A 13,425-nucleotide genomic window follows, 5' to 3' on the forward strand; every position below is an offset into this window, starting at 1 on the left:
AATTGTAGACACGTTATGAAACAAAACAAACCAATCAATATAAAATACCAGGTGCTTAATGAAAAAAGAGGAGGAAGACCTGAAAATCCCACGTACTCCCTTCTGCAAGGTTTCATTTCCACTGCACTTTTTTGAAAAATTTTAGCAGACCATGTTTCTTCATGTGGTTGAGGTTGTCAGAGAGTTGTCAGTACTTAAACGTATACCTACAGTCAAAACAGTTGTAGAATGGTCATTTTAGTTTGATCCCCGGGGCAGAACTGCTCTGACTTTAAAACCACCACAGATTCCATATTTTAAAAGTACTAAATTATCCTTTGTTGCCCAATGAAGAAGTTACGCTTTTACCAGGTATTTTCTGACTGAGACAGACTTCTGAGTATGGTTGTAAACAAAAATATTCTGATCTTGCAGATCTGTTGCTGTTTATTGTAAATACATAATAATGGTTTGCGGTCAGAATTTCAAAAACCTGAGAAGAGCTTTGGAAAATTGTTTAACATGATTTAGTTTAGTATGGTTTAGTTCAAATCCATTCTGCGTTTTTTTCTTTTGTATTCTTGGATCACAGCCACTGTAAATACCTGTATGATACAATTTTTCTTTCTTTTTTTTTTTTTTTTTTTTTTAAACATCATTTGAGCTGTTGCCAGTAAATTGACATTTGTGTTTGTGGAAGGAATATTGTTTATGCCAGATTTCCTGAAGAAGGCACTTTTGAATATAAAGTGTTGCATTGAATCTGTGACACAAATGCTGTCAAAAGAAAAAGCAAATACAGATCTGGCCCTACAACAGATACATTAAATAAGAATGGGTGTATGTCAGTGATGCATTTCATACTTTTCCTTTGAAAAGAGTTGTCCCTGAGAGCTTTTCTCCATTCCCCAGATACCCATTTACATTTCACCACCTCTGTCCCTCTGCAGAAGTCAATAATCCTTCAAGCAAAGGATAAATATGTTCAATGTATTAAATGCCCATAGGATTAGCTGCTGAGAGCTACGAGATGTACAGTAAGTGGCAGTCATTATGTGTTTTGCAAGGGAAACAAAATGAAGTTCCTGTGTACTTGCTCTGCCTCGCTCTCTCGCTGAGACCCGCAGGTCACGCTGCATTAGCTTAAACCACTGAATAGTTTTATGGGGGGCTACCTATAGCAAAGTATCAGTGCAGGAAAATATGAAGAGCTTGCCAGAAAAGATCCTTATAATGCTTATTTTTTTATTAGAGGCGTTCTGCTCTGGGCTTTGTATGTAAACAACCGCTTAACAGCAGTAGTGCCCACATGCAGTATTTTCAGAACATGGGTTGTGTCTTCTGTTGTACTTGAGATGATGAACACATTTTAAGAGTAGATCTTCCTGAAGTTTGAGACACAGTTTCACATGAAGATGTCTGAGGAAAATATAGAGATTCAAAATATATGAGATAATACTGTATAAAGTGAATGATACACAAAAGACAATTCAAGTCAGAAGGTTTTTATTTAACTCTTGCTGAAATTTTCAGAGAAAATACATAGAAACTTCCGAATATTTTTCCATCCCACCCCTAAGTACAAGGAAATCCTGCTTCCATGGGAATTGCATCCTAATTTGACCTGTATATAGTTTAAACTTTTATTTTAAATGTAACTCTGCACTGGACATGTCAGCCTGCATCATGTCTGTAGACAGAATCGATAGAAATTACTTTATTATTCTGTAATTACTTACATTGACCGCTGTGTTTTAAATCACTGAACCATATAAATGTTTTCCTTGATGTCTCTGTTGGTTAGTGAAAGAATTATGTTGAAATAGCATGTTGATGAATGCCCACCATTATTAGAAGCATTTCTGCAGTCATTAAATATCATAAATCTGGATATATCCTTAAAACCCATAAAACAGGCTTACAAACATTTAATGTAAAAATGAACATTTACATAAAATAGTGAAATAAAATGCTATTGAATTGATAGGATACTGAAGAATACTGGGGTAGTGATCTGCACTCTTGTAGTGCAATAAACCATTTTAAAATTTCTATCTTGGTGGGGAAAAAAAATGGGAAGGACTAAGGCATAGTATTTATTTTATTAGGCTGCTGTTCTTCCTTTAAGAAAAGATACAGAATACCAAAATAACTTCATAATTTACTTATTTAGATTTGTGGGATTAAGTGCATCATCTATGAAAGAACTTTTTTTTTTATTATGGTGGCTTTTATTATATTATTTTATTAGTAAAGAGGTACTACAGAATAAGCACTCAGATGCACGTGTTTAGAGGCTGAAGAATTGGTGTTTGCTTGTGTTTCTTTAATTTCAGAAAGTGGAAATAGAGGCTATAAAGGTGATATTTTGTGCTGTCTTATGTCTACCGTACTTGCTTGGCCTGTCTCAGTGGCACTTAATTACCTGTAGAATCATTCATCAGGAACTGCATAACAGAATGTTATGCCTTTGCTCTCTTAAATTCCATCTTTCTGCAGATGTAGTTCAGTCACTTTGCAGGCTTTATAAATCTTTCATAAAGTGCTGACTGGCCTTCAGTAGAAGACCTTGTTTATAAAATACTGATTTGTTTCCTCTGAAATGAGTGGTATATTGGAGCTCTCCAACGAGAATTCCTCTTGTGTTTTAAAATTATGTTCTTGTGTCTGTCTTTCCCGTTGTTGCATTTATACTTCTTTTCACATACAACTGCATTTAAAAAACAAAACAAACAAACAAAACAAAACAAAACAAACCCTCACAACAAAAAACTACAGAGGAATACTGTTTAAATGACGAAAAGTTTTTGGTATCATTTCACTCATGTTTTGCTGTTTTCATACGTTTTTATGCTATATCCAAAGATGTTAATTTCTTGTCCAGTAAATATTCTGAAAATATATTCTTTTTTAAAAATACTGTGCTAGTAGGATGAGCCCAATGATTTCTCGAGTAGAAGTTGCAATAGAAGCTGCCTTTTGTTATACAGAAAGGCACGCTGTAGGGTAGGAGCAAATCATGATGTTCTTAAAATAGGAGGAACATATTCAGAGCAAAGTAATTGTTAGCTTTGCATGCATAAAGCGGTGACTCACTTTGAGGGTGGAAGTAATAAAATGCTGCTTTTAAGATAGGAAGATGTGATAGGGTTTAAAGTATTGTACAGTTCAAAATGGAGATACCTCTTTGTCCTTAAGATAGTTTCACAGAATTGTTCAAGTGTTCATTTGTTTTAGGGCTTTCAAGAAGTAAAAGCTTGTAGTTCCCAGATGTATTGTTTTTCCTCTGGTTTCTATACATGTGTGTAAACCATTTAAATGTGTGCGTGTACGCACACATGCTTGCTTATTTAGAGCTACATGTATATTTATAAAATACTGTTTTGACCTCTGTCAAATTAAGATTAAGGCTTTGCTGTGAACTATTTTATCAGTTCATGTTTTGTATTAAAACCTTTTGTCCCCCTGTTATACTCCATTAGATCTATGCATATGCAGCCTTAATGTTTCTCACTGATGAAGTTTGTCCTGAAAATAGGTTATCAGAACAGTTATCTGATGCTTTTAGTGACTATTAATTATTTAATGTAGTGTGTGTATAGTGTATTTTGAAACTATATTTACTTAATCATGCATTAATTTTTCTAAATTACCCTGCCATGTTTTTACTCTGTCTGCTAGTTCCTTCTGATGCTGTGACTCCAAGTGTTCAGTAATAAAGTTAAGAAATACTGTAGTTGCTGGCTTCAGCAAAGCTGTAGTTTAGTGCTGTTGCAGAAAAATAAGTGCTTGTTATGTAAAATACACAAGTTGCTTTTGATCCTTATTACTTTGAATGACTCCTTAAAGCTAGCCATCATTTATTGAAAATGGAAAACATGATAAAAATGACTCTCAGTTCTGCTGCCGTTTGTGGTGTCTTCAGTCTGTGATAGGTGATGTTCCTGAGGCAAATGGCATGCCCTTAGAGTTTCTCATATTGCTGCGTGATCTGGAAGATAAAGCGTGTGCTAGCTCTAGCCTGTATGCGCTTTAAAGCATTCCAAGAAAACCTTTATTTTTACTGTGATACTAAATACTGAAGTCAGTACTAAACTGTTGAATAGAATGATAGCTGAATACAAGCACAGAGTGCTTAAAAATTTTATTATAAAGTGATACGCAGTAGCACAGCAAACATACCTGTTGTAGTGAAGTTAACTGTCATGTTTCTCAAAAGCAGAGATTGATAATCCTAGCCATTTGTTCACTGGTTTTAATAGCATGGTTCATGATGCTATTTTCTAATCATGTTCCGCTGCGAGTAAGAAATTAGATGGAAATACCCTGGTGTCGGTCAGACAACTTTGTGCTGGTTGCTGGCACTACTGAGGTGGTTGAACATTGCATTTTATTCTTGCTCTGCTTACTGAAAACCATTTAGCAAACATTGGGCTCCAGGAGTGACAAGCATAGCCTCTTCCATAGAAGACTTAAGCACATGTGGTTTTTCATTGTCATTAGTGCTTTACTTTTTCCCCATTGGGTACAACTTTGTACATTAAATATTTTAAATAGCAGTATGTGACTAAGATAGAAATGCATGTGTTTCTCACACACAATTTTCATTAAGCTCACAATTTGACTGTTTCAGCTTATTTAATTTTTGTATTTTTTTTTTTTTCCCTCGCACAACTTCTCACCTTAACTTATTTGGGGGTAGGGCAGTCAAAGTGGATGCTGCTTTCAGGCATGTAGCACAGAGATGTAGTATTCTGCAGAGATGTGAGCATGTGCTTTCTGCTTGTGAATAGTCCTATTTGATTAGGATCAAAGTGACTAGTTAGGTTGCCTTAAGTAAAATGTCCACTTCTGATCTTCTGCTGTCACCACTTGGCAAGTCCAGCTCACGCAGCATGGCTTTGACTTGAGGAGTTATTCTGAAACCAATAATCACCAAACATTCAGCTGACTGTCTACAGTAAAAAAAAATCAGAAGGCTCGCTTTTATTTGCAATGTGTTTCATCAGTTACTGTGGAATCCCCTGCCTCTTCCTATTGCCTGTGTAGTAACAAAACATAAATCTTTGCTGTTCATTTAAAGCACTAAGTGCAGTCATATTAAACGTAGCTTGATTTCATTTTTGACATACTAACTGGATTTGCTTTCATGTAAGGTTCTTAAGAATTGTTATTGCATTGATAAAAAATAAATGCAATTTTTAATGACATGGAGATATTTGAAGGGCACTATGAAAAATTGAATGTGTTTGGCTGGGCTCGAGAATGTGTTGATATGCACCTCCCTATGGAGGTAATATTTATTTGTGATTGAAGTAGTTATTACTTTATAAAATGTAAAGCTCCCAAAATATTGTATCTTTGAGTTATCATTAAATGTGCAAATCTTAGATGATTTGTGCCTGTATCTCAAAATAATATATAAGATTTCTACTTGGAAATAAACCTGGACTACTTTAATTCTAGGAGATTGTACTTTTAGGAGTATTTATCAACATGCTGCAAAAGCTGTGGTGGTTCATTTACCATACATTCTACCTATGGAATGTATATTTATTTGTAGAATGGCTTGAATCATGATAAAAAAATTACTATAATGGCCTGAACATCAGTAAATACTGTTCAGTTTTGTGCTAATTCAAGCTTACAGCTTGAAAAGGGAAGTAGCAGAGACAACAGATACTATAACTAATGCCCTCCTTCATACTGTATTTTCTTCTTCTGGTATACCATCAACAGTGGTGTGAGCATAATTATATTTTTCTGGAGGCAGCATCCATGGCTGTAGGTATTAGAGTATTGCTTTTGTTAATTGCCCTTTCTTTGTTGATTGGCATATGAAGATCAACTCTAGCTCTGGGCTTACTGAAGCTTTTTAGGATTATTAATGTCTAGTTCCTGGTTTTAGCCCCTCTTTTGAGATAAAATGTTAAGAAAGAATTGTTTAAAATGTAGCCATTTTTGCTATCACTGATGCAGTCATGCTGTGATAAGGAAGAAATCCTTTTCAGGTGTATTAGAATAGGAAATGCCGGTCAGTCTAAATAAGACTAAGTTTTCCGGTTGTCTGTGCTTTCACCACAAATCCTAAAGCCAAGGTTCTTTCAGGGCATGTTTTATAAACAGACCTAAACCAGGCAAGCAGCAGTAAAATCATTTGGTACCTTTAACCGTGTAGAGCTAATAATTTTCTCAGTCACACTCTCTTGTGACTTGCAGATGACTTTTTTCATAACCTGTTATACTGATAGACCTATTATATCAATGCTGAATGAGTTCTTATTTTCATTTCCATCCAGGGAGAATGGTAATAGCGCCAAGGTAGCATTCATAACTGACATGGATGGACACACTGTGTATGACATTCTTGGTACAAACACACCTCCTCAGAGAGAACCTTGTCTGAACTGAAACAAAATAAAAAAATTAAAAAACCTTTGCTCATTAATTTATTGAAGCATTTATCGTGTACCAAAATTGATACATTAACATACTTTTATTAAGTGGCAGTGGGATGCAAGCTTCTTGGGGAGAGGAGTAATTTGCCCCTGAAATAGCATTTAAATATTTTTTCAGGCAGCAAATAGTTTCTTTTATCAAAGTTCACTTTCTGCAGTCTGGCAACATTTACAGTTCTTAAAGATTTTCATGGGAGCTGTGTGCATAAAGCAATAGTAAAAATATATGTCACAAATCTTGGTGGATGATTGTTAAATGATCAAACATACTGTCTCTATTTGTTCTTCAGCACCGCGTGTGAGCAAACTCATTTCAGGATTGTAGCTCTTTGCAGTTGTGTCAGTCTTCCCACATTTCCTATTTGCCATCATATTATTTGGCTCAAAGTACACCAGATAGCTCAGTGGCTTGGATTTTCCTTGTTTCTAATGTACTTTGTCAACTTCAGAAGCAAAAGAGTTAGCCAGATCCAGAGCAGTGCTTGGGTGTTGTTTTTTTGGGTTTTGTTTGTTTGTTTGTTTGTTTGGGTTTTTTTTGGGTTTTTTGTTTGTTTTTTTGTTTTGTTTTGTTTTGTTTTTTTTAAAGTATGGGACTTTATTCACTGTTAATCCCCATTCTACCAGAAACCATTGATATTGAAACTAGCACAATATTCATATGCGCTTTAATTCTATCCAAACCCCATAGCACGATATGGAAGGGTTTTGGCGTAAGGGTTATTGCTTCGCTGGTGTTTGTCCTCAGATATGTGTTTTTCTAAAATCTCTTATGTTTGCAGCAATTTGGTGGTATTTTGCTGACCTCTGCATGACTTAAAAAAACCTGCCAAACTCAAACTTTTATGCTGCATTCTCAAGCCCCAACGGTTTTCTTAATACACTTGGTACTGGCAGAGAGTAAAGTGTGACATAAATGATTTGAATTCATTTTGCTGTGTATCTACCTCAAATTGTAATGCTGCTTTTTCTGCTCCACCTATAGCTTCCTGCAGATTTCACAAAGCTGCACCTTACTGACAGTCTCCACCCACAGGTGACCCACGTTTCATCTAGTCACTCAGGATGTAGCATCACTAGTGATTCAGGAAGCAGCAGCCTTTCTGATATCTACCAGGTAAGACTGGAATGGATGCTGACGGGAGGTGCCATTGCCAACGGTTTTGACGTTAATAGCTGAACGCCTGTGCTATTGCGTATTGTCACTTTTTGTCTGAAGAAGCACTCAATAGATTCCAAAAAACCTCTTTTTTCTTTCAATCGTAATAATTTCAGGGTTTTACCTGCTGCATACTAGATCTGATGTTTGTGAAAACTCAGCAAGTAACCGGCAGCACAGCAACATGCGGCGTGTTGCCTTTGTCAGGATCCAAGTCAGCAATGTAGAGGTGCAGTGTTTGGCAACATTTCAGGATTGTGCTTCATTCATCGTGTTTGTAACTTGTGATTTTGGGGGAGGAAATGTTCTGAACTTCAGCGTGGAGAGCCAGTGTGGCCTTTCCAGCAGAGGTCCCTGGTGGGACCTAGGAGGTAAAGGGGTTTTGTTCCTGACTCCAGCACTCCACCTCATCTTTGTCTCTCCGATTTGCCATGTGTAAAACAACAGCTGTGACGTTTAGTGCCAGAAGATCAGACTTTGAGATCTGCTGACAAAAAGTGCCCGTGAGCTGGGCATTACGATTAAAAGCTGGATCAGAATTTCAAAACTATAGATTTAGGACCTTGTAATGTGAGGGATTTTTCTTCTTCTTGATGCTGTATTTTACAGTTCTTAGAGTTATTGGCTTCAAAATCTAGAACATACTCAGTGGTAGGGAGAAAGAAATGTGCAGTGAGCAGCCCGTGCTGGCCTGACTTGAGGGGCATATTCCAGTTTCCCCACCCTGTTGAGACCTGGTGCCAGCATCTCGGTAGTGCTTTCTCTCCTGGCTATCCTGGGAAAAAGATGAGGAGGTTGAACTGGTGAGACATTTTAAGCTGTTATATTTCTGGGGGTGTTTCTTGTCATAAAGATCTATGCTCTTCATTTGGTGCAGCTTGAGTTTGGAGAGATTCACTGTGAATATGATGCAGAGGGTCCCTAGAACGCTTTGGGGTGTGAGTGCTTCCTCTAAATAAAAATTAGAAAAAAAAATCTGAAATAAAATGTCTAGATCCTTCATTTGATGTTTACAGTTCTTGCAGTGTCAAAGAGGAGGATTTGTCCTTCTGATAAGGAACGATAGCAATTTCTTATTCTGAAAAAAAAAATCAAATCTAATCAAAATATTGTTCTATCAAAACAATAGTAAAAAATTTAATGAGACCAGTTCTACGTGAAGTACTGTTTACTAGAAGAGGAATAATGTTTGTCTGGGATGCTTTTAAAAATGCAAATGTAGCCATTTAAACAATGGGAAAAACATCATCTATACAAATACATACAAGTTCAGTTGTGAGCACAGATGTAGCATGTAGTCTGCTTCAGGTGAATAACCTTTTTTGTGGGAGAAGATAGGCTATAAAAAGGTCCCAGTTCAATTTAGATCATAATTTCAATAATGGAAAGGTTTATTTTTGTGAAAAAATTCAAAGTAACTGAACACTTCAGGCATAGCATATGCCAGTCAAGTATGTTTTTCAGAATTTCTTCTGAGAGAGGATTACTTCGAGACAGGATTTAGGTTTATACTGTGAGGGTGAGGAAGATGTAAAATCAGCTTCGCTCTTCAAGTCTTCTATAGATTTTCATACCTTTCCTTCCAAAGATTTTACATTTTAACATAAAAATAACAAGTACCTCTAGAGAGACAGTTGTAGGTGGCATTTAGTTATAGTACAGTTACTCTCTAGATAAGTTGGAAGTAAATTTTTGCAGAGTTTCAGCAAAACTTTTATAACTGTGAAAAGGAGCACTGAATTTCTGGGAAACTAAAAAAAAAAATACAGAAGCTTCAGAGAAATACATCTTTCTGTAGTCACCAACCTGGTGTCTGACTCCTATAATAAGTTTTGTTTGCAATAATGGAATCAACGGGATGGTTGGCGTTTGAAGAGAGTTAATGGTTTTGTGAAGTATTTACATGGGGAACATTTACTTTTTTATTATTCCTTTCAATTTAATTTAAAAAAAATAATTGAGGATACCTTGACATACTTAGTGATCTTAAAAAATATTATCTGGTTTCTTAAATAAATTTACAGTTAATACCTCATTTAAGGATGTCTCGGCACTGATGTATTGAGAACTGTGTAATTGTACAGTGTCACAGTAATTATTAAAATGACCTATGTCTTTATCAACATCAAGAAATATGAGCATATATTGTGGAACGTAGCCTCATGTTTTTGTGTTAATACACATACTTGAAGAAATGTTTATTTAAAAAAATGAATTGATAAGTTCGGGTGTGGAAACTTAAGGTTCTTAAATTACTCAATTTAACTTTATGGTACCAAATATAGTTTCATTTAATAATTTCTCATATTGTGGTAAATCATTAATTTCTCACCTCAATTTTAGTTGTAAAGGAATGTAATGTAGGAACGTTAAGGCAGGTTAAAGTACTGCTAAAAAAAGCCACAACAAAATAAAATGGATGTAATTTCAGTTCCCTAGGGTCAAGTCAAGGATTAAAAAAACAGAAATACTTTTTGAAGCTGAGATTGGATCATTCTCTCTCAATTATTTGCCTTTTAATTCTCTCCCAAGTGTTTATTCAAAAACAGTAAACAGTAACAAAATCATCTACATGTTATTTTTTTACTTCAGTTTTAATTGGTCTTTGGCAAAGCTCAGTATCGTTGTTCCTCTGATTCTTATGTTTTGTATATAATATCATTGCTCTGTTCAGTAGAATGGACTTCTGTTCATTATGCCTAAGTAGAAAGGAATGATTTAGAAAGACTGCCATCTTATCTTTCAATTGATAAATAAAATAAATGTTTTCTTTTTTCAATTATTCTGTTAATTAGATCTTTACTGTTGAGATCTGAGTTAATGATATGTCATGTTTTGCATCCTAGTAAGTTTTAGTTCTGTAGCCTTAAGAGCAACTGTTTGCAGTGAAAATACATTCATGGCCTTTTAAGATTTTTTTGAATAAATCATGAAGCTGAATCTTCAGATGCTTTCAGCATTGAGCTGAGAATATTTCCTTTTAAATATTAATGCTGTAACTAAATTTGTTTGTCAAATGTTGCACATAAAAGAACTTCTTTCAGAATAAGAAGTACTTACCAAAATAAAATAAATAATCCTTTGTGCTCACCCCACCCAAGGCTCAAAAATATTTCAGGTGCCAATCAGTAAGGTCCTTAAACGTTGTTACTGTTATTTTAGGAAATAAGTTCATGAAGTGACTAACTCTGTAATGTGACTGGAGAGGAAGGGGATGCTGAATGTTAATAGATTGTGTGCCAGCTTGTATTTGCCAAGAACAATACTTGTGTTGATTTGGCAAAGTAAACCGTTCACCGCTGCTTCTCATGTGTGACTGCTCACTCCTGTTTCTCATGCTTAGTTAATGCTTCCTGTATGGAAGCATATACCTGTTCCTATATGCTCCTAAATGCTTCTTATACCTGTCTCGTATATTACCAGATGATGATCCCGGGTTGAGAGCAAGGAGGTTTAAGCCTGTGAAGGCGTGTCATTCCCCCTCTCTGTTTTGGGAAGGCGTTGTTGTGTTGGCTCAGCTCCTTCCTTTGCCAGCCTTTCTTTGCCTTATCCTGTCCTCGGCCCGGTGGCTTCCTGCCGGCCCTGCGTGCCCGCTGATGTCTGCCCGCGTACTCCGGCAGTACAGGAAACCGGGAACATCCTTTCCGAGACCCTCCCAGGATGTGTGTATTGCTTGGAAATTTTCAAGATGTCAACTTTGTTTTCTCACGAGTCTGATACAGTAACTCCTAGAAAAAAGGTCCACCTTCCAGAAAGTCTTCCTGAGAGAGCCCAAACCTTTCTCTCTCAAACCAGAAAGTCCATGCAGCCTGCCCCGAAGCTGCTGTAAGCAAAATAAAGAGGTTTTACCTTAAGATTGTCAATCTTTCTGACTGTATCAGCCTCTGCGGTGCAGGGCTCTGGGTAATGCAAGGACGTCTGAAACGGCTCAGGTAAACTAGGTCCTACTGAACTCCCCCCCGCAGTTTCGGCTAAGTCCTGTGCAGTACCGTATCACTCTTGGTGAGTTTGGGTCCTCTAATCTATTCTGCAATTAATAGCGTAGGAGTAACTTTCAGAGTTGTCGTTCTGTGTGCCTGTGGTCTCAGCAAATGTTCCTTCGTTTTGAAAAAAATGGCAGTTAGTTGGCGATAGGGGAGGACGCTCTTCCTGCTGTGCGTTGTCTGGATTATTACATTTTCCTTCTCTAGGGAGGAATAGTGCTCAGGCTGACTCTGGTGACAGATGTGGGCTGCTGGCTGTAAATTTTGTAGTAGATAATGAAAGAATAAATATGAAGAGAGAGAGCAGTAAAAATCTTAGATTGAAGGAGTTTTAATGTATTTCAAGCCATTTGCGCTCATGTTGGTAGAGCATGAAAAAATAATTTTACTGCCTTAGATTTATGTATGATTTGTGTGCATGTAATAGCTATAATTGATTGTTATATATATGATAATTCTTTAACAAACAAATACATATTATAATTACATGGATTGAATGTCATAGCAATTTATTTATACTGTAAACTTTTGCCCAGTGAGTTGAAGCCTAATGTAAAACAAAGCACCAGCCATGTTTTCTCTCTGTGGAAAAGCTGGATCCAATGTGCCTATATAATGACAGGAGGAAATCTTTCAAGCTAATGGAACTTTTGCAAGTGATTTCACGAGAGGTGTAGTGCCAGTGTTCTTGGTGTTTTGTATCAGTATCAGCTTACAAAATATGAAGTAAAAATTGAATGTTTTCACTAATAAACATTCTTAATTTCATGTTTTAGTTTATTTTTTAGCCCTTAAACTCCAATGTTTGAAAAATAAGGTGGGGGTAGTTTTCTTGAGCTGAGCTTAGCTGCTTTCTTTGTTAGCTTCGTGGACTTGAAGGACTGCAGCAGACAATGAATATATTTCTGGCTTGCACAACAAGTGTCTTCTATGCTTTTTTCGTGTTGGTTCCCTGCCTCCCCCCCAGTATTTTTCTCTTGTACGTTTGGAGATTTTGGATTGTCGGTTTAGGTGGTGACATTAGTCACAAAGGTGTTTTATTATTCAAAATGATGCTGCTTTTTTTTTTCGTACTGTCTCTTAAAGAAAGTGGTTAAAATAAAAAACGTCTAGGCTAAAATATTCTCTTTAAAATACTAAGAAATCAGTCGTTAATGCGGTTAATTTTAAGGCTTTTCTACTTTTTTGTCTTTATATTGTTAAGATCAGCTGGAAGCTTTTTCCCCAAACCAGTGTAGAAAACAAAACGGTGAAGGCCACCTAAAACAGAGCCTTGTAAGCAGTTCTCCAAGTCTTCCCACTTTCTTTGCCATAGTAAAGCTGGTATGTGTGTGCAGGTGTGTGTGATGAAGCAGCCATAATATGGGAGGGAGAGTTACTTGATTGTAAAGGTATAGACCTGTTGGATAAGCGAACATCCCCCTTGGCCTCTTCTGATCTTTTTCTCAACAGATACCCAGAAATTGGTTGGAGAAGGAAATGAGGCAGTAAAGGAAGTCATCTTTAGCTGTTAATGTAGTCCATCACCTCTGTTATTATGTCCATGTTCATGATGCCTCCAAAAATTGAAAGACCGGTAGAGCTGGGCTTAATCAGTTTCCTCTCATACCAGTCTAAAGGGACCAACAGGGTGTTCCCTTTCCCCAGTGTGCCCAGTTTGACCTAAGGGGAAAGAATGATAGTTCTTTTTTATTCCCCGCCCTCCTAGAATCACTCAAGGAGACAGGGGCTAACTGAGAAAACTTACACAATGCTCCTTTACTTTGCATCTTTTCCTAGTTGTTTCATGGTATTTGTTTAATTAGCTGTTATTACTTAAATCTAGAGGTGACTTTGGTCTTGGAGATTC

The 13,425-nt window shown here is 36.5% G+C and overlaps 1 protein-coding gene across 2 annotated transcripts in view; it reads left to right on the forward strand.

The window, feature by feature from the left end:
• The window catches only part of RAPGEF2 (Rap guanine nucleotide exchange factor 2), a 193,458-nt gene that overhangs the window by 137,470 nt on the left and 42,563 nt on the right, over positions 1-13,425 (forward strand). For both annotated transcript variants that reach the window (XM_082316308.1, XM_082316309.1), the window contains exon 7: positions 7,420-7,551. In XM_082316308.1, the coding sequence (XP_082172434.1) occupies positions 7,420-7,551 (132 nt within the window). The remainder of the gene's footprint in view (positions 1-7,419; positions 7,552-13,425) is intronic.

The sequence above is a fragment of the Platalea leucorodia genome (assembly GCF_965183815.1).
Source record: "Platalea leucorodia genome assembly, chromosome: 6".
Classification (NCBI taxonomy): Eukaryota; Metazoa; Chordata; class Aves; order Pelecaniformes; family Threskiornithidae; genus Platalea; species Platalea leucorodia.